Below are 18,119 nucleotides of genomic sequence, written 5' to 3' on the forward strand. Positions count from 1 at the left end.
AATATTTTAAAAATGTTTTCCTAAATTCCAAATTGAACTTGTACAACTGGCAAGTCTTTGAGGACACTGGTTGTACTGGGTAGCTCATTCTCTTAAACTACAGTCCTGCCACATTGGTGTGATCTTTCCCTGTGTAGTTTAAGGTTTTCTAGATAGAATACTGTTTTGGGAAATGAAAACGTGGAAAGCATCTGTTTAAGAAGTCCTGCTCTTTCTCAGGTGATGGATAAATATGGGGAGTTTTATGGCCATGACCGAATCAGTGAGCTGCTGGGACTGGACAAAGCTGCTCTGGACTTCAGTGATGCTCACAAAAAGAGAAAACCCAGGAAAGACAGTTCGCTTGCTGCAGTGTGAGTAGTCTGTGTGTAGTGTGCAAGTAATAGAGTTTATGTGTGAGAGAGAGAGATGTTATGGGGAAGAAAAGTCTGACTACAGGAACAATGTCAGTGTGGGGGCACTGCCGTCTTATTAGGATAGTTCCAATCTGATGACAGGATAGCTCAGCGGATTTGTCCCTGAAACTGCAGAAGAGGCACAAGCTCATTTGTTTTAAATTTTTTTTACACATCATGACAATGTTAAATAGTTCATTTAAACTGTTTATAGCACTGTGATGATTGTGATCTGTCTACTTAATGTCAGTTCTTTTACTAGCCGAAAGAGCAAAATTGAATTTTGCATACCTTCAGGGTTAGTTGTTGATAAGAGATGCTAATGCGATCACCGCTAGCTTATTAAGCTTAATAGTAGGTGCGGCTAATGTTTATAATAATATCTTTCTATGTAACGAGTAGTGACATTATTACTTGGCTACCCAAATAATGAAATTATTTGTTCATGAGTGTGTTGTTGGAGACGTGTTGTTCGCAAACGAGACTCCTGCTTAGCCCTGCTGAGAATCCATGCAGGCAGGGGCGGGACATTGTTTTGATGGGCACACCATGCGGCCAATCACATAGAAAGGCTAGGATCATGCATTTATGTGAAAGAAAGGTGGGGGCAGACATTCTGATGACAGGAAGTTGGAAAAAAGTGAAGACAAAAATAACAAAAAAGGAATAGCGTTTGCCGGCATTTCGATTATATTATGTTTTTTGACAACACTGAATAAAAAAATGACTTCCTAACACACCATTCATAATTGCTAAATGTCGTAAGAGCCAGTTCGTCAAAGGGAGTGAAACAAAAGCTGAATAAAATTTACACAGCTCAGCAGATAACTTTGTCTTCGCCCTGCAAAATGACTGGAGAATATCCAGCCATGAGTTTGTTCCCCGAAGCTTAAGCGCACTCAAGTTATCCTTTAGGTCAGTAAGCCAAAACACACCAGCTCAACATTTTCACCTCCAAATGTCTTTGGAGCTTACTAAAAATCTTCACTTAAAACCCAATTTGTTTCAAGAAGGAACACTTCCTGGATTCAACCCACTTCTATTTGCAAGGTATACGTACAGGGTTAAATATCAAAACAATCCAAGGCACTCCCTTTTCAAGGTTCAAGGTTCAAGGTTCAAGGTTCTTTATTTGTCACATGCATAGTTATACAAGTATAACACACAGTGAAATGTAGCCTGACACGCTCCTCGACATGTGCAAAAATTGGGGGGGGGGGGGTGTAGAGGAAGAACATTATATATATATATATATATATATATATATAAAAATTAACACCCAGCATGCCCCTGCGGGCGGTTTTATCCTTCAAGCTCGGGTCCTCTACCAGAGGCCTGGGAGCTTGAGGGTCCTGCGCAGTATCTTAGCTGTTCCCAGGACTGCGCTCTTCTGGACAGAGATCTCCGATGTTGTTCCCGGGATCTGCTGGAGCCACTCGCCTAGCTTGGGAGTCACCGCACCTAGTGCTCCGATTACCACGGGGACCACCGTTACCTTCACCCTCCACATCCTCTCGAGCTCTTCTCTGAGCCCTTGGTATTTCTCCAGCTTCTCGTGTTCCTTCTTCCTGATATTGCTGTCATTCGGAACCGCTACATCGATCACTACGGCCGTCTTCTTCTGTTTGTCTACCACCACTATGTCCGGTTGGTTAGCTACCACCATTTTGTCCGTCTGTATCTGGAAGTCCCACAGGATCTTAGCTCGGTCATTCTCCACCACCCTTGGGGGCATCTCCCATTTTGACCTCGGGACTTCTAGGTTATACTCGGCACAGATGTTCCTGTACACTATGCCGGCCACTTGGTTATGGCGTTCCATGTATGCCTTGCCTGCTAGCATCTTGCACCCTGCTGTTATGTGCTGGATTGTCTCTGGGGCATCTTTACACAGCCTGCACCTGGGGTCTTGCCTGGTGTGATAGACCCCAGCCTCTATGGATCTTGTACTCAGAGCTTGTTCTTGTGCTGCCATGATTAGTGCCTCTGTGCTGTCTTTCAGTCCAGCTTTGTCCAGCCACTGGTAGGATTTCTGGATATCAGCCACCTCCTCTATCTGCCGGTGGTACATACCGTGCAGGGGCCTGTCCTTCCATGATGGTTCCTCGTCTCCCTCCTCTTTCTTGGGTTTCTGCTGCCTGAGGTATTCACTGAGCACTCGGTCAGTTGGGGCCATCTTCCCAATGTATTCTTGGATGTTCCTTGTCTCATCCTGGACTGTGGTGCTGACACTCACCAGTCCCCGGCCCCCTTCCTTCCGCTTAGCGTACAGCCTCAGGGTGCTGGACTTGGGGTGAAACCCTCCATGCATGGTCAGGAGCTTTCTTGTCTTTATGTCAGTGGCTTCTATCTCCTCCTTTGGCCAGCTTATTACCCCAGCAGGGTATCTGATCACGGGCAGGGCGTATGTGTTGATGGCCCGGATCTTGTTCTTACCATTCAGCTGACTCCTCAGGACTTGCCTGACCCTCTGCAGGTACTTGGTGGTTGCAGCCTTTCTAGCGGCCTCTTCATGGTTCCCATTTGCCTGCGGGATCCCCAGGTACTTGTAACTGTCCTCTATGTCTGCAATGTTGCCTTCTGGTAGTTCAATCCCCTCAGTTCTGACTACCTTCCCTCTCTTTGTTACCATCCGACTACACTTCTCCAGTCCGAACGACATTCCAATGTCATTGCTGTATAGCCTGGTAGTGTGGATCAGTGAATCGATGTCTCGTTCACTCTTGGCATACAGCTTGATGTCATCCATGTACAGGAGGTGGCTGACAACTGCTCCGTTCCGTAGTCGGTATCCGTAGCCAGTCTTGTTAATGATCTCACTGAGGGGGTTCAGGCCTATGCAGAACAGCAGTGGGGACAGAGCATCTCCTTGGTTAGACTACATAGCGTAGTGGTTAGACTACACGCCTTTGGAACAGAGGATCGCAAGTTCGATTCCTGCCTGGGGCGTCTGTATCCAGTAAGGGTCCTAAGGCTAGACCCCCTATGCTAAGCAAGCCTACCGCAGACATGAGCGAGACAGATAAATATGAAGGCATGCCGGCTCGGACGTCGCCCGGATCAACAAGGTCCGCGTCAGGTGTTGAGGAACCAGGGCACCCTGACGAAAAGTGGGCTACTGGAACAAGAAGGCATCGGTGGGCAAGGGACGAAAACAGGGCGTTGTTGGAATGCTACTACGCAAGTAACCCCGGCGGAAGGGGCTACATGAATAGGATGAGGGACATATGGATATATATATATATATATATACACTGGGTGAATGTGCAGTAGTAGCAGCAAGCAGGTGAATTCTGTACATTAATATGAATAGACATCTGACATCTGAAAGTAAAATTAAACTACCATCATTTTCACTGTAAGATCCAGGCATAAATCCCATTAAGATCCTTTGGGATGACTGTAGGTATCTTGTTCACTCTCCAAAACCCTCAAATATGGCTGAATTAAAACAACTGTGCAAAGAAAAGGGAGCAAAAATTCCTCCACGGCGATATGAAAGACACAATAAGCAATAAGCAAATGCCTGGTTGCAATTTTTGCTGCTGGTTGAACAACTAATAAAAGTTTAGGGGCAGTTACTTTTTCACACAGGATTTGGGCAGATTTTTTTCTCTTAATAAATGAGATCATCATTTAAAAACTGCATTTTGTTTTTGCTCAGGTTGTCTTTGTCTAATGTTAAACTTTGTTTGATGACCTAAAACATGCAAAGGTGACAAATATGGAAAAAAAAAAGCATCAGGAAGTGAGCAAATTTCAAAAGTACTGTACAAAGAATTAAAACATGTAATATGGCTGAAAGCAACACAGCAGTATGAGTATGTGTGAAAGGAGACACTGCAGAGTAATATAGTATTAGAAGTGTGTAAGCACTTTGGTCAGTAAGATTGGAAGATAGCTACTAAATTAAAAGTCTAGCTCATTTGAAGCCTGGAAAAATGCCAATTGTCAGATCATCAATATTGCAACTCTATCATTAAGACAGGGATTATGATGGATTTTATTCAAGTATTTGATTAAATTAATTATTACGAGTTTTCCTTTCCACTGCAGCTTTGGTGTTTAATAATTCATGAGCAAGCAAAAACAAATGTAAACAAAATGTAAAACATAGGCTTAGACTACGTGCATATTTGATATAAGGTCAAAAAGTACAAATAGGTGTCCATTTAAGGATCATATGTTAATGTGAGGGGCGATTGTGGCTCAAGAGTTGGGAGTTCGGAAGGTTGCCGGTTCGAGCCCTGGCTCCGACAGTCTCGGTCGTTGTGTCCTTGGGCAAGACGTTTCACCCGTTGCCTACTGGTGTTGGCCAGAGGGGCCGGTGGCGCCAGTGTTCGGCAGCCTCGCCTCTGTCAGTGCGCCCCAGGGTGGCTGTGGCTACAATGTAGCTGCCATCACCAGTGTGTGAATGTGTGTGTGACTGGATGCGTAAAGCGCTTTGGGGTCCTTAGGGACTAGTAAAGCGCTATACAAATACAGGCCACTTACCATTTACCAATGTTTAAATAACTTAATAAATTAATTCAATTCAATTTTATTTATATAGCGCCAAATCACAACAAAAGTCGCCTCAAGGCGCTTCATAGGTACAGAGAAAAACCAACAATCATATGACCCCCTATGAGCAAGCACTTTGGCGACAGTGGGAAGGAAAAACTCCCTTTTAACAGGAAGAAACCTCCGGCAGAACCAGGCTCAGGGAGGGGCGGGGCCATCTGCTGTGATTGGTTGGGGTGAGAGAAGGAAGACAGGATAAAAGACATGCTGTGGAAGAGAGACAGAGGTTAATAACAGATATGATTCAATGCAGAGAGGTCTGTTAACACATAGTGAGTGAGAAAGGTGACTGGAAAGGAAAAACTCAATGCATCATGGGAATCCCCCGGCCGCCTACGTCTATTGCAGCATAACTAAGGGAGGTGGGGCCAGGTTTCACAATGAACACACCCGAAACTCTGGCTGATTGGGACCCACGCCCAGTTTCACACCTTGGCTCAGGCGATTAGAGGATCATCAGGGGGTCCTTTTGTCCCTCTGTGGGGGGAAACTCCCACTAGGTTTATATCTGGGACTCTCCACCATTTGACCTTAGAACTGAAGAAGCTTCTCGGATGAGAGGTGAAACGTCTTCAAGCAACTTAAAGAAGTCCAGACGCTTTTCTTTGCAAGCTCCTTTGACTACGATGACCTGGATGACTGAGAACCTTCACAGACATAACTAAGGGAGGATTCAGGGTCACCTGGTCCAGCCCTAACTATATGCTTTAGCAAAAAGGAAAGTTTGAAGCCTAATCTTAAAAGTAGAGATAGTGTCTGTCTCCTGAATCCAAACTGGAAGCTGGTTCCACAGAAGAGGGGCCTGAAAACTGAAGGCTCTGCCTCCCATTCTACTTTGAAATACTCTAGGAACAACAGGTAGGCCTGCAGTGTGAGAGCGAAGTGCTCTAATAGGCTGATATGGTACTACAAGGTCATTAAGATAAGATGGGGCCTGATTATTTAAGACCTTGTATGTGAGGAGCAGGATTTTGAATTCAATTCTGGATTTAACAGGAAGCCAATGAAGGGAAGCCAATACAGGAGAAATATGCTCTCTCTTTCTAGTCCCTGTCAGGACTCTTGCTGCAGCATTTTGGATTAGCTGAAGGCTTTTCAGTGAGTTTTTAGGACCTGATAATAATGAATTACAGTCGTCCAGCCTGGAAGTAATAAATGCATGAACTAGTTTTTCAGCGTCACTCTGAGACAGGATATTTCTAATACAGCCAACAGGGGGAAAAAATGATCAAAAATGGGTTTGTTTTAGAATCTTTGTTTCTTTTTTTGATGCTCATCAGGGAAAGACAAAAGATCCCTCAGAGAGATGTTCCACAAATGGCGGCGCTATTTTCTGGATAACTGATTAGTTAGTACATAGTGATTTTATAACTGCTGGTCTCTAATCTGGAGCACAACCTGCTCCAGAACAGGTTAGATTCATAGCATAAGTCACCATTGCAAGTTGCATTATGTTGGATATTATGAACTTTCTTTGCTCACGTAAATATTAGGGGTGCGACGATACACAAAATTCACGGTTCGGTTCGGTTCGATACTTTGGTGTCACGGTTCGATATTTGTTCGATACAAAAAAATGTTCATGCCTTTTTAATTTGTCATTTATTAAAATTATAAATATATATTTTAACTCAAAAGTAGAGTTTTTAAATTTAACCCTAACCCTTGTGCGTGTTTTTCATTTTGACAGCGAATGCGCACCTGCGGACCACTTATGTGCAGCCCTGGTTATTTAGCTCATCATATTGCAGCCACAGAAATTATTTTGTCCATGAAACCATAAAGCTGCACTTTCTTTTTGCCTCATAGTCTGATTTGTCATAACTTCTCCGTTTTGTGGTAAGCTTTTCTTTGGCTGTCACTTCTTCACCCTGACCTGTCTTATTTGGCTCAGCAGAACTAAAATATATATCCTGCTGCTTTTACACACACACTCACATAACGCTCAGCGATTCTCTGCGCGATCAACCTCTCACATGTTTAAGCTGCGGGAGATTTCACTTGTCATGTTTGCATAGTAAGCTAACGATTGATAAGACGATGTCAGAGGAATTGGTGCGCAAATTATCATCACTCACCAATCATGTGCTAACGGCTGTCTAAATGACTTGGGTAAAGTTAGTAGCATGCTTGTTGTTTTTGTCTTTGCACGAGGATGATGTCGGCGTAAATGTGCAGTCATATTCGTTGTGTTCCCACTAGTGCTGTCAGCGTTAATCTCGTTGAAATGACCTTAACGCCACAACACGGCAACCCCTGATCGCCCTGTGCGTGGGGCTGGACGGCCAACACGTTAACGATCTAACTGCGCTAACACACTAGCTCCCACCCATGTAATTGAGCATTGCATGGCACATCCAACATACTGTTTTACTTTAGTCCATGACTCGCTTACCTTCAGGGTCATACGTCACATGAAAACTAAAATAATTCCAAACGCCAGATCTGAATGAGGGTGGAGGAGGTCCATGTTGCAAGGAGAGCTTAACTTCTGTCTCGCTAGCTTGCCCTGCGCTCTTCCTTCTGACTATGCTGTCTGTGTTGAGCGCTCAGTGGATCTGCGTTCGACAGTGCAGCCTAGGCGGAGTAGTCGAGCGCAGATTCACTGAGCGCTCAACACAGACAGCATCGTCAGAAGGAAAGTTGATAAAATAAATTACAAATGTTGTATTGTTCGATACATATGCGTACCGAACCGAAAGCACTGTATCGAACGGTTCAATATCGATACGAATATCGATATTAGTAACTCTTATTTGGCACATAATGATCCCTATGAGTGTCACCTACTTCAAAAGGGTAGTTACACTCATCCCCCCTCCCTTTTCAAACACCTTCGATGCCTGTCTGACATGTCTTCCCAATGTGATGTTTGTGTAAAGTTTGGTCAGAGGGTTCCTTTGTAAGTGCGCATGTGACATTAGCGTACTGCCTGCTGTAACCTATAATTTCCTTTAGGATCAATAAAGTATTTCTGATTCTTATTCTGATTAGAGGATGGTGATAAATTGGTGATTCAAATCTATAAAGAACATAAAAATATAACAGTAAAATGCAACATTTTTACAAACCAGGAGATTAATGCTGCAGAAAATGGTTAATACTTAGCACACCAAGTGTTAAAATAAACATTTAATTTAAAGTTAATTATTTTTTGGTCAAACTTTTAGGTCAAATTACCTTAACTCCCGAACCACTGGCACAATTGAAAAATTCAAATGGTTCCTGAAAGCATCAACTCTTTTTCAGTAAGGCTCAGGCCCAGGCAGGCGCCACATCCAAATTTTGGCAAATAACAAAGAAAACAAAAGAGCAAAAAGCAAAAACAAAACTATAAAAACATGGCTGTGTGTGTGTCTTCTGTAGGGCTCCATCACACTCACTAACTCTCTCTTCTCTCAACCAACCTCCAACCGTCTTTTTGGGGTTGCTGCAACACTGTGCCAGGGATTACTGTAATGACCCTAAAATCCCTGACAAGCACAGAGTCACTGTTTTCAGGAACCATTGAAAGTCTTTCATTTGAAATGGTTCAGGACTTATGGGAGTTACAGATGTTGAAAATGTTGCAAAACACCTGTCTGAGGCTAGTGACAGGTTAGGCTGATTATTTCATTGTGAAGGGCACTGTTGGCACTGCTGTTTATTTCAAATCAAATCAAATCACTTTTATTGTCACATCACATGTGCAGGTACATTGGTACAGCACATGTGAGTGAAATTCTTGTGTGCGAGCTTCACAAGCAAGAGAGTTGTGCAAAATACAATAATGTAAACAAGCAAAATACAAGAATGGCTACATCTGAAACTAATAAATATATGTACAATATATAATAGTATATGCATTTCTGGATGTGTATACTAAATATTTTTCTACGTGTGTGTGTGTGTGTGTGTGTGTGTGTGTGTGTGTGTGTACACAGATTTTACAAATTAAATAGAGTAAACAATGAATAGAATATATAAAATAAATAAAATAAAATATACAGAGTTGAATATTCAATTCAATTCAATTCAATTTTATTTATATAGCGCCAAATCACAACAAAAGTCGCCTCAAGGCGCTTCATAGATACAGAGAAAAACCCAACAATCATATGACCCCCTATGAGCAAGCACTTTGGCGACAGTGGGAAGGAAAAACTCCCTTTTAACAGGAAGAAACCTCCGGCAGAACCAGGCTCAGGGAGGGGCGGCCATCTGCTGCGACCGGTTGGGGAGAGAGAAGGAAGACAGGATAAAGACATGCTGTGGAAGAGAGACAGAGGTTAATAACAGATATGATTCAATGCAGAGAGGTCTGTTAATACATAGTGAGTAAGAAAGGTGACTGGAAAGGAAAAACTCAATGCATCATGGGAATCCCCCGGCCGCCTACATCTATTGCAGCATAACAAAGGGAGGATTCAGGGTCACCTGGTCCAGCCCTAACTATATGCATGTGCAAAACAGTGGCATTACTGTACAGTATGGAGTGCATAATGTTAAAGTTCCAGTAGTGAAGCTGAGGTGTCTATGACGTGTTCAGCAGTCTGATGGCCTGGTGGAAGAAGCTGTCTCTCAGTCTGCTGGTACGGGACCGGATGCTGCAGAACCTCCTTCCTGATGGAAGCAGTCTGAACAGTTTATGGCTGGGGTGACTGGAGTCCTTGATGATCCTCCCCGCTTTCCTCAGGCACCGCTTCCTGTAGATGTCTTGGAGGAAGGGAAGCTCACCTCCAATTATCTGTTCAGAGCACCGCACTACTCGCTGGAGAGCTTTGCAGTTGTAGGCGGTGCTGTTGCCATACCAGGTGGTGATGCATCCAGTGAGGATGCTCTCAATGGCACAGTGATAGAAGGTCCTGAGGATGCGGGGGCTCATGCCGAATCTTTTCAGTCTCCTGAGAAAGAAGAGGCGCTGCTGCGCCTTCTTCACTGTTTTGTTTGTGTGTACTGACCACGTAAGATCCTCAGCCAGATGTACTCCAAGGAACCGGAAGCTGCTCACTCTCTCCACAGCAGCGCCGTTGATGGTGATGGGGGTGTGTACTTCTCTGCACCTCCGGAAGTCCACTATCAACTCCTTTGTCTTTGCAACGTTGAGGGTGAGATGGTTGTCTTGACACCAGTGGGTCAGGGCGCTGACCTCCTCCCTTTAAGCCATCTCATCACTGTTGGTGATAAGACCCACCACTGTAGTGTCGTCCGCAAACTTCACAACTTCACATTTCTAAGGCACAGTAGCATATTAGAGCTCTGAAATTTTAAATAGATCTAATTAAACATTTAAGTCTACTGTCCCACAACATAATAAGATGTGAAAATCAATTTAGTCTGTCAGCAGATCAAAGTAAAATTATTTTCATTGACTTTCCGTGCCAGTTACACACTCCCCTTCTTATCCCAAATAAGCACACCCTCCAAGCAGCAACTATCACACACATACCAGTCATAGAAAAAAAGTGTGTTTCAGTGTTAAATTTTGTGCAATTTGCCGTAAATTGTCTACCACAAACCTTAGTAGAGTTTAAGTTTTGGTAGAAGAGTCAAGCTGTGCTCATTAGTCTAGCATAGAAAATTTTTAAATTTCTTTTTATTAGATCAGATTATTTTATTTCTATTTTTTGTAACTCCATTTAAAAATGCAGTTTGCCAGTTAGGTAATCGAATAATGATCAGTTACAGCTGACTTACAGGCCAGTCACCTGTCAGTCAAAGTGGCCATGCCCTTACCTTCCATCACTGTCCAAATGACCCACCATACAGTTGTTATGAAGTTTAAAACTGTACTGTACAGGGCAGGTTCTAGGTGCGCATTTTAATGGTATTTAGTGGAGGATTTTAAATTGTAAACTGTTGGTTACATAGCCCTTTTCTACTCTACTTCAGCATTTAAAGCTCACGTAGAGCTCAAACTTCAGAGAAGAACACAAAGGAGATTTCCTGCATCTGTCAGTCTGGCTGACAGTGACTTTAATAAAGTCATGGTTCCATGGGGTCATCCTCTATGGGGGATTTGGATTAATAAGAAATTTTCTGCAACAAAGAATAGCAGGTACAATCATGTAAACAGAACTGCAGTATTGTTTATCTGAACACTGAACAAGACATGATCCTGTCACATTTACATAAGTTTTCAAAGTGGTTATACCAGGTAAAGGCGCTAAGATATCTTCAGTTCTCATAACAGAGAGCCCCTTTCATTTAAACCATTTCTGTTCACGTTTTCATCAAAACATGAAACATGTAAAAAGACTTTGTTTCTTCTCACTGTGTTCACAGGTTGAACTCTGTTGATGTCAAGTACCAGATCTGGAAGCTGGGGGTTGTGTTCACAGACAATGTAAGCAATCAGAATCACTCAGGACAGCGATGTGTGGCTCTGTGGATTCCCTGCAGAAGTTCTTAACTCTTTTGTCTTTTTTGTTTATATCAGAGTAATTTCACAGGGACATTTTTAGTTTACCTCAACTTTTTTTCTAGTTCCTGTTTAAAATGATTTAAAGTTGCTTATGGCATTTAACATCAATAGCAGTAACGGCATCATATGACCTGTTGTATCGGCCCATAACATTATAAGATAAAATTCTGGTTATTGTGTCTGGCAATTATGTCATATAAAAATATTGGGATAAATATGAAGCATTTGGCTCATCGTTTATAAAGCAGTGCTCCTACATTAATACATATTAGTATCTAATAAATTGATTTTTTAATTCAGGGAGTTACTAGTTTCATAGTTTGTCATTTTGTTTGACCTCATCAAAAGTGAGTCAAATGTATGCCTTACTGAAAAACCAGTAGTGTTTTCTTCACAGACATGTCTTGAAGTGACTTCCATGGTGCAGATATTATACTGTACTGGGTAGCACTTTATAATAATGTCACACTATTAAGCCTTACTGAGGTAATAGTAAGGTATTAGCAAGTCATATCATTACTTCTTCTTACTATGCCATTTCTAAATATAAATGTAATGGGGTGGCTGTAGCTCAGGAAGTAAAGCAGGTCATCTACTGACTATCCCCGGCTCCCTCAGTCTGCAAGCCAAATATCCTTGGGCAAGATACTAAACTCCAAATTGCTCTCCAATGCATCTATCGGAGTATGAATGTGTGAGTGTTAGATAGGAAGCACTTAAAAGTGTAGAAAAAGGTGCTTGTGTGGGTATGAATGGGTGAAAGTGGCATGTTGTATGAAGTGCTTTGAGCGCTCCAGGACAGTAGAACACCGCTACATAAGAATCAGTCCATTTACCATGACAGATGGTAAACATCTGCACACTGGCAGGGGCCCTGGTTGAGATTCATCTTTAGTTCCTGAAGGCTTTGGAAGACTGCCATGGCTGTCACATCTCTGCAGAATATCTAGGCTTAGCCAGAGGGTGGAGGGTCTCCACTTTGGTGGCCTCAGGATTTAATCTTTTGTGGTGCTTTTTCCGGATGATGTGGTTCGTTGTGGTGTTGGTGTCATCAGGTGGTGACCTCGAGTTTGCACTGCAATAGTTTGCTACAGAGTGTGAAGCAAACCAAATCTGAGATCATGGATCTCAGCTGGAAAAGGTGGAGTGCCTACTCCACCTAAAGGACAGGTTACTGTCCCAAGTGGAGGAGTATTTCGGGGTCTCGTTCAGGAGTGGAACACAAGATGGACGGACGAATTGGGGCAGCATCCACAGTGATGTGGATAGTGTACCAATCTGTTGTGGTGAAACTGTCACTTCATTGGTCAGTCTATGTTCCTACCATCACTTATCGTTACGAGTTCTAGGTAGTAACATAAAGAGTGAGGTTGCTAATATAAGTGGCAGAAATTAGTTTCCTAATTAGTTTCCTCTTTCTGAAGAGCGAGTGGGCTCTCACTTAGAGAGAGAGTGAGGTCATCCGAGAGGGACTCGGATTAGAGCTGCCGCTCCTCCACATTGAAGGTGTATAAATGTAAATGTAGCTGCTAACTGAGCAATGATCATGATGTGTCATCCACATCTGTGTCAAGAGTCATTAATCTATTGTCTGGTAATTATCATTTGAAATGTTTTATGATGCTTTTATTTGATTTATTAGCAGCCTGGATGTTACCTAATATTGTAAACCAGCGGCTCATTTACACTCATTGACTGAATTTCCATCTTCCGTCCTTGTAGTCCTTCCTGTATCTGGCCTGGTATATGACCATGTCCATTCTGGGTCACTATAACAACTTCTTCTTTGCTGCCCATCTACTGGACATTGCCATGGGTTTTAAGACACTGCGTACCATTCTCTCCTCAGTCACACACAATGGCAAACAGGTGAGAACACTATATGAATATTATAAAATTAAACATTTGTCAATATTGAGTGAAGCTTGTGATATTTGCCCTTGTTTGCATCACAGCAGTCTTTTCTTGCCCCTTCTCCAGCTAGTGCTAACTGTTGGCCTATTAGCAGTGGTGGTGTACCTCTACACAGTAGTGGCCTTCAACTTTTTCAGGAAGTTCTACAACAAGAGTGAAGATGGAGAACTGCCAGATATGAAGTGTGATGACATGCTGACAGTGAGTATGACATGTATTAGACTGTAGTGAACCGGAATAATAGTGCTGGGCAGATGATCAAAACGACAGATAATTTGCATCACAACATGTGTTAAGAATCAGTCAGTTTCACAAAACAAGTTATCTAAAATGAAAGAACAGGGCTATAGAGTCGGCCTTAAAATGGAAACATTACATATATAAATACTAACTTACACCATGGAGCCCTGCTCTCAGAATCGGTCCTAGATTTAACACTGTCTGTGAAACTGGATTTAATAAAAAATTGTTTAAATTGAAAGGTTTTAGAACATGTTTAGCACCATCCTGCTGTGACAAAACAAATTTCCCACGTGTGGGACTAATAAAGGTTATCTTATCTTATCTTATCTTATCTTATCTTATCCTGTGCCTGTTCAGAGCAGGATGTCATTAGGTTGGATGCACTTACATTAGTTTATGCTAATTTCCTAGTTTATAACTAGTGACAGAACAGTTAATTTGCTGGAAAACAAGGTGACTAAAACTAAAAGTCAGTTTGAGGGGGTCCTGTTTGTATGGGCCCTTCAGTTTGATGAGCCAGAATATAAAGAAACTCAGAAAGAGATGAGAAACAAAGTAACTGACCTCTATCAGTCTGTCTGTCATCTAGTATCATCTGTCAATCTGTCGTCTATCATAGAAGGTTACAAAGCCATGTCTAAGGCTTTTTGGGATTCCAGTGAATAATAATAACTTTATTTATGAACAAGTGAGTCTTCAGCTTAGCTTTAAAAACCTCCACAGAGCATGCCTGCCTAATCCCACAGAAATGGGGCACAAAAAGAAAAAGCACGTTCCCCGATAGTTTTTTTTTCTGGCTCTAGGAACTTTTAAAAGGCCAGAATCCTGGGATCGGAGAGCACGGATGGAACATAAGGGTGCAAGAGATCAGAGAGGTATGAAGGTGCCAAACCATAAAGCCTTTTAGGTGAGCAGCAGGACTTTAACATCTGCTCGAACCTGACAAGGTAGCTGATGAAGGGATTTCAGTACAGGGGTAATGTGCTCAAATTTTCCAGTTTTAGTTAAAATGCGAGCAGCTGCATTTTGCACCATCTGTAAACCTCTAAAACTTTTCTTTGGTAGCCCAGAAAGGAGACCGTTACAATAATCGATACATGAAGACAGAACCTCTGCAGTGTCGCTTGATAAAACTTGTCTGATTCTGGCTATGTTCCTTAAATGATAAAAGGCGGTCTTTGTTATCTCTTTTACATGAGACTCGAAAGAAAGCACCATGTCGAACCACACGGCCAAGTTTTTAACCTTGTCCCTGCAATTTATGACATAGTCATCAATTTTCAAGATGAAATTTTGGGACAATATTGAAATTTTTGTGGTCCAATGACCATCAACTCTGTCTTATCAATATTAAGAAGCAGGAAATTATCCGATAACCAGCCCCTAATTGCAGATAGACACGATTCTAATTTAGACACTTCAGCACAATTTCCAATGGTTAAAGGAACATAAAGCTGCAGGTCATCAGTGTAACAATAGAAGGTTACATTAAAAGAACGTAAAAGAAGACCAAGACGCAGCAGATACAGAGAAAACACCAATGGTCCAAGTACGGAGCCCTGAGGGACCCCATTGTCATGAATCGCTGTGTGGCAGGCAAGCAGGAGTGGTGGACCCAAAATGCAGAACTCAGACACGGAAGTGAAACTTAAGGCGCAGCTTTATTGCTGGGAAAAACCTCGTACAAACTAAACTCACCAAAAGAAAACCAAAAGTCAGAACAGAGGAACCAAGGACTGAAACACTGGAAAGAAACACTAAACTGGAGCAGGAGACCAAACACTAGGAACATAGAAGCAGAACACACAGCTAGTTGAGGGTACGACGCGACACTGACACAGAGAAACACAGGGCTTAAATACACAGATGGCAGTAATCAAGGGATGAGAGACAGGAGGGGAATACACCTGGGAGAAATCACAGCTGACGAGACAGGGGAAACGTAAACTGAGCACACTCACATACGACACAGACCTTCACAATAAAACAGGAAACTCAGACACATGGAACCAGACAAGACATTGAACTAAACAGACAGATTCACAAACAGATGGGGTGACACCATAGACAGAGACAGACTCAAAGGCAGACCAAATATAACACACAGAACTCAAACAATAATAATCATCATCATCATAAACTAGAAAATGATAACTAAAAGCGCTGGGTCACCGACCCAGGACCATGACACCCATGCCTCACTGCACAGGTCTCGGAGAGATCATTTTTCAAGCTAACAGTCTGAGATCTCCCAGACAGGTAGGATCTCAGCCATGATAAAACATTTCCTATAACTCCAATAAAATCCATGGTCCACAGTGTCAAACGCAGCGCTTAGATCCAACAGTAATAAAACTGAAGTTCGATCATTGTCTGCATTTACCAGCAGATCATTTACCACTTTGACTAAAGCTGTTTCTGTGGAGAGATTTGGTCTAAACGCAGACTGAAATGCTTCAAACAGATTGTTAGTTGACAGACGCTCAGTGAGCTGCTTAAAAACAACTTTTTCAAAGACCTTAGACAAAAAAGACAGATGTGAGATGGGTTTGTAGTTTGCAACCATGTCAACGTCCAGTCCAGGCTTTTTCAAGATTGGCACGACCACAGCTGATTTAAAACAGACAGGGAAGACTCCGGTCATCAATGAAGTATTTAAAACGAAACAGAATGTAGGGTCCTAATACTGACCACAGTTCCTTTATAACCCAGGCTGGTAGAGGATCCAAAGAACAGGTTGTACATCGAGCTGCTTTTACAACCTTAGTTAATCCAGACAGAGAAATAACCTTGAAGTCAGAGAACAGTTTATCAGCACCAACAGGCAAAGCAGCTGAGTAGTCTGACGAACTGCTCGAGGAGGGAGTGATCTGATTTCTAAGTGTTTCAGCCCTGTCTCTGAGAAACATAAGAAAGTCATGAGCTGTCAAATTTGAACAGGAGAATTGACTTACTCTCTGTAAGTTGCGACACTGTGTTGAATAAAAGTTTTGAGATATGTTCATGGCTCATGATGAGATTTGAGAAATAATTTGCTTTCGCTGCAGACATCGAACATTGAAAAAAAGACAATGGGTCTTTCCGAGCCTGGAGAAATCAAGTCTGGAAGATCGCCAGCGACGCTCTGCTTTTCTACAATTTCTTCTCAAATTCGAGAGCTCCTCATTTAGCCAGGGCATAGGGTTCCTTTTTTTCACATTTTAACTTCTTTACAATAGCAACAGAGTCCAATAGTTCAAGAAGTGCGTTATTAAAATTCACAGTCAAAATGTCCACACATAACTCTGGGAAAAATGGGGTCCAACACATCAGGCAAATGTAATTTAACTCCAAGTAATGCTTCGTGGCTAATATGATGAGATGATCTGAGGGGCAGTTTCCCCTCTCAGAAGCTGGAAATTTAGCAATTCAAATATCAAATAAAATTACTGAATGGTCTAAAATAGGTAAAACACAATTTTCAGTCACTGATACATTCAGTCCATAACACAAGGTCTAGGGTGTGGCCCTTACGTGTTGGCCCAGACACAAATTGTGTGAAGTTTAGGGAATCAATTACATTCAAGAAATCCTTGACCAGGGGTTTATCCTCACAACGTAGATGTACATTAAAGTCCCCCACTATAAGGATCCTTTCATAGTAAGCGATAAAACATGTCAAGAAGTCTGAAAATTCCGAAATGAACAAGTCATTATATTTAGGTGGACGATAGATGACTATAATTAGAACCACGGGACAGCTTAAAGTCAGGAGATGGGTGAGAGCCATTACTCATAAATGAAAGAAACATAGAACACCTGTGAAGCTTCTCAGGATGACTCAAATACTTTTTTGTACCCAAAGCTAATACTGGGATGTCTGGTATGCACTGCTGCAGTTCACTTTCTTGGCTGTGGGAAGTTGCTCCCATCAAGTTTGTCTCACTAAAACTTCATTTTTTGCTGTCTGTAAAGAGCACACACTTCCATTTATGGACAGAGAGCTTTGAGTCAGTAGTTTTAGTCTCGGCAGTGTTACCCTCAGGCAGTAAGAAGATTACTTATTTTGTCCGCTTCTTTTTCAGGCATCTATTACGTTTTTGGGAATAGCAACAGTGCAAGTAATATAAATAATTCTATGTTACTAACCTGAGCCTTTACTGTGATTTAAGCTCAATTTAAGACTGTCTTTGGGGGTTACCTTATTTGGCTCCAGGAAGTCTATCCAAAATTGGTGAGCTGGATAAGGGCATTTGGAGTATCAGAATCAGCTGATATACCAGTTTCATGATAGCAGTGCCTACCTACCTTACCTATGCAGCACAAGCTTCCATTGTTTAGCCAGTTTAAAAGAGACAACTTTGTGACATAGTAAAGTCTAACCAAAGATGTGGCCATGAAACAGAAATGGAACAATTATGATGAATTTAAATGTTGGAAGTGTAAGCCATTACCTATACATAAGCACCTGTGTCATTAATGCAGGTCAGTGTGAGTCGGGGTGAAAGATAAGTGTATCGCAAAGCCAAACATTAGACCATCTTGTCAGTGATGAGAGACATGCCAAGTACAAACAGACTCAGCTTAGATGAGAATGTTTTCTGCTGCTAAGCCATCTGAAA

At 42.1% G+C, this 18,119-nt stretch overlaps 1 protein-coding gene across 6 annotated transcripts in view; it reads left to right on the plus strand.

Annotated features, from left to right (window-relative positions):
• LOC147309048 (ryanodine receptor 2-like) overlaps window positions 1-18,119 on the plus strand; it is a 319,734-nt gene that overhangs the window by 289,483 nt on the left and 12,132 nt on the right. For all 6 annotated transcript variants that reach the window (XM_086273380.1, XM_086273384.1, XM_086273382.1 and 3 more), the window contains 4 exons: window positions 220-353; window positions 11,223-11,283; window positions 13,084-13,230; window positions 13,342-13,476. In XM_086273380.1, the coding sequence (XP_086129506.1) occupies window positions 220-353; window positions 11,223-11,283; window positions 13,084-13,230; window positions 13,342-13,476 (477 nt within the window). The remainder of the gene's footprint in view (window positions 1-219; window positions 354-11,222; window positions 11,284-13,083; window positions 13,231-13,341; window positions 13,477-18,119) is intronic.

Source organism: Aulonocara sp. 'chitande type north' Nkhata Bay, linkage group LG18, assembly GCF_057382095.1.
Source record: "Aulonocara sp. 'chitande type north' Nkhata Bay isolate Kocher_YH1m ecotype deep benthic linkage group LG18, A_spYH_male_GT1.1, whole genome shotgun sequence".
Taxonomy (NCBI): domain Eukaryota; kingdom Metazoa; phylum Chordata; class Actinopteri; order Cichliformes; family Cichlidae; genus Aulonocara; species Aulonocara sp. 'chitande type north' Nkhata Bay.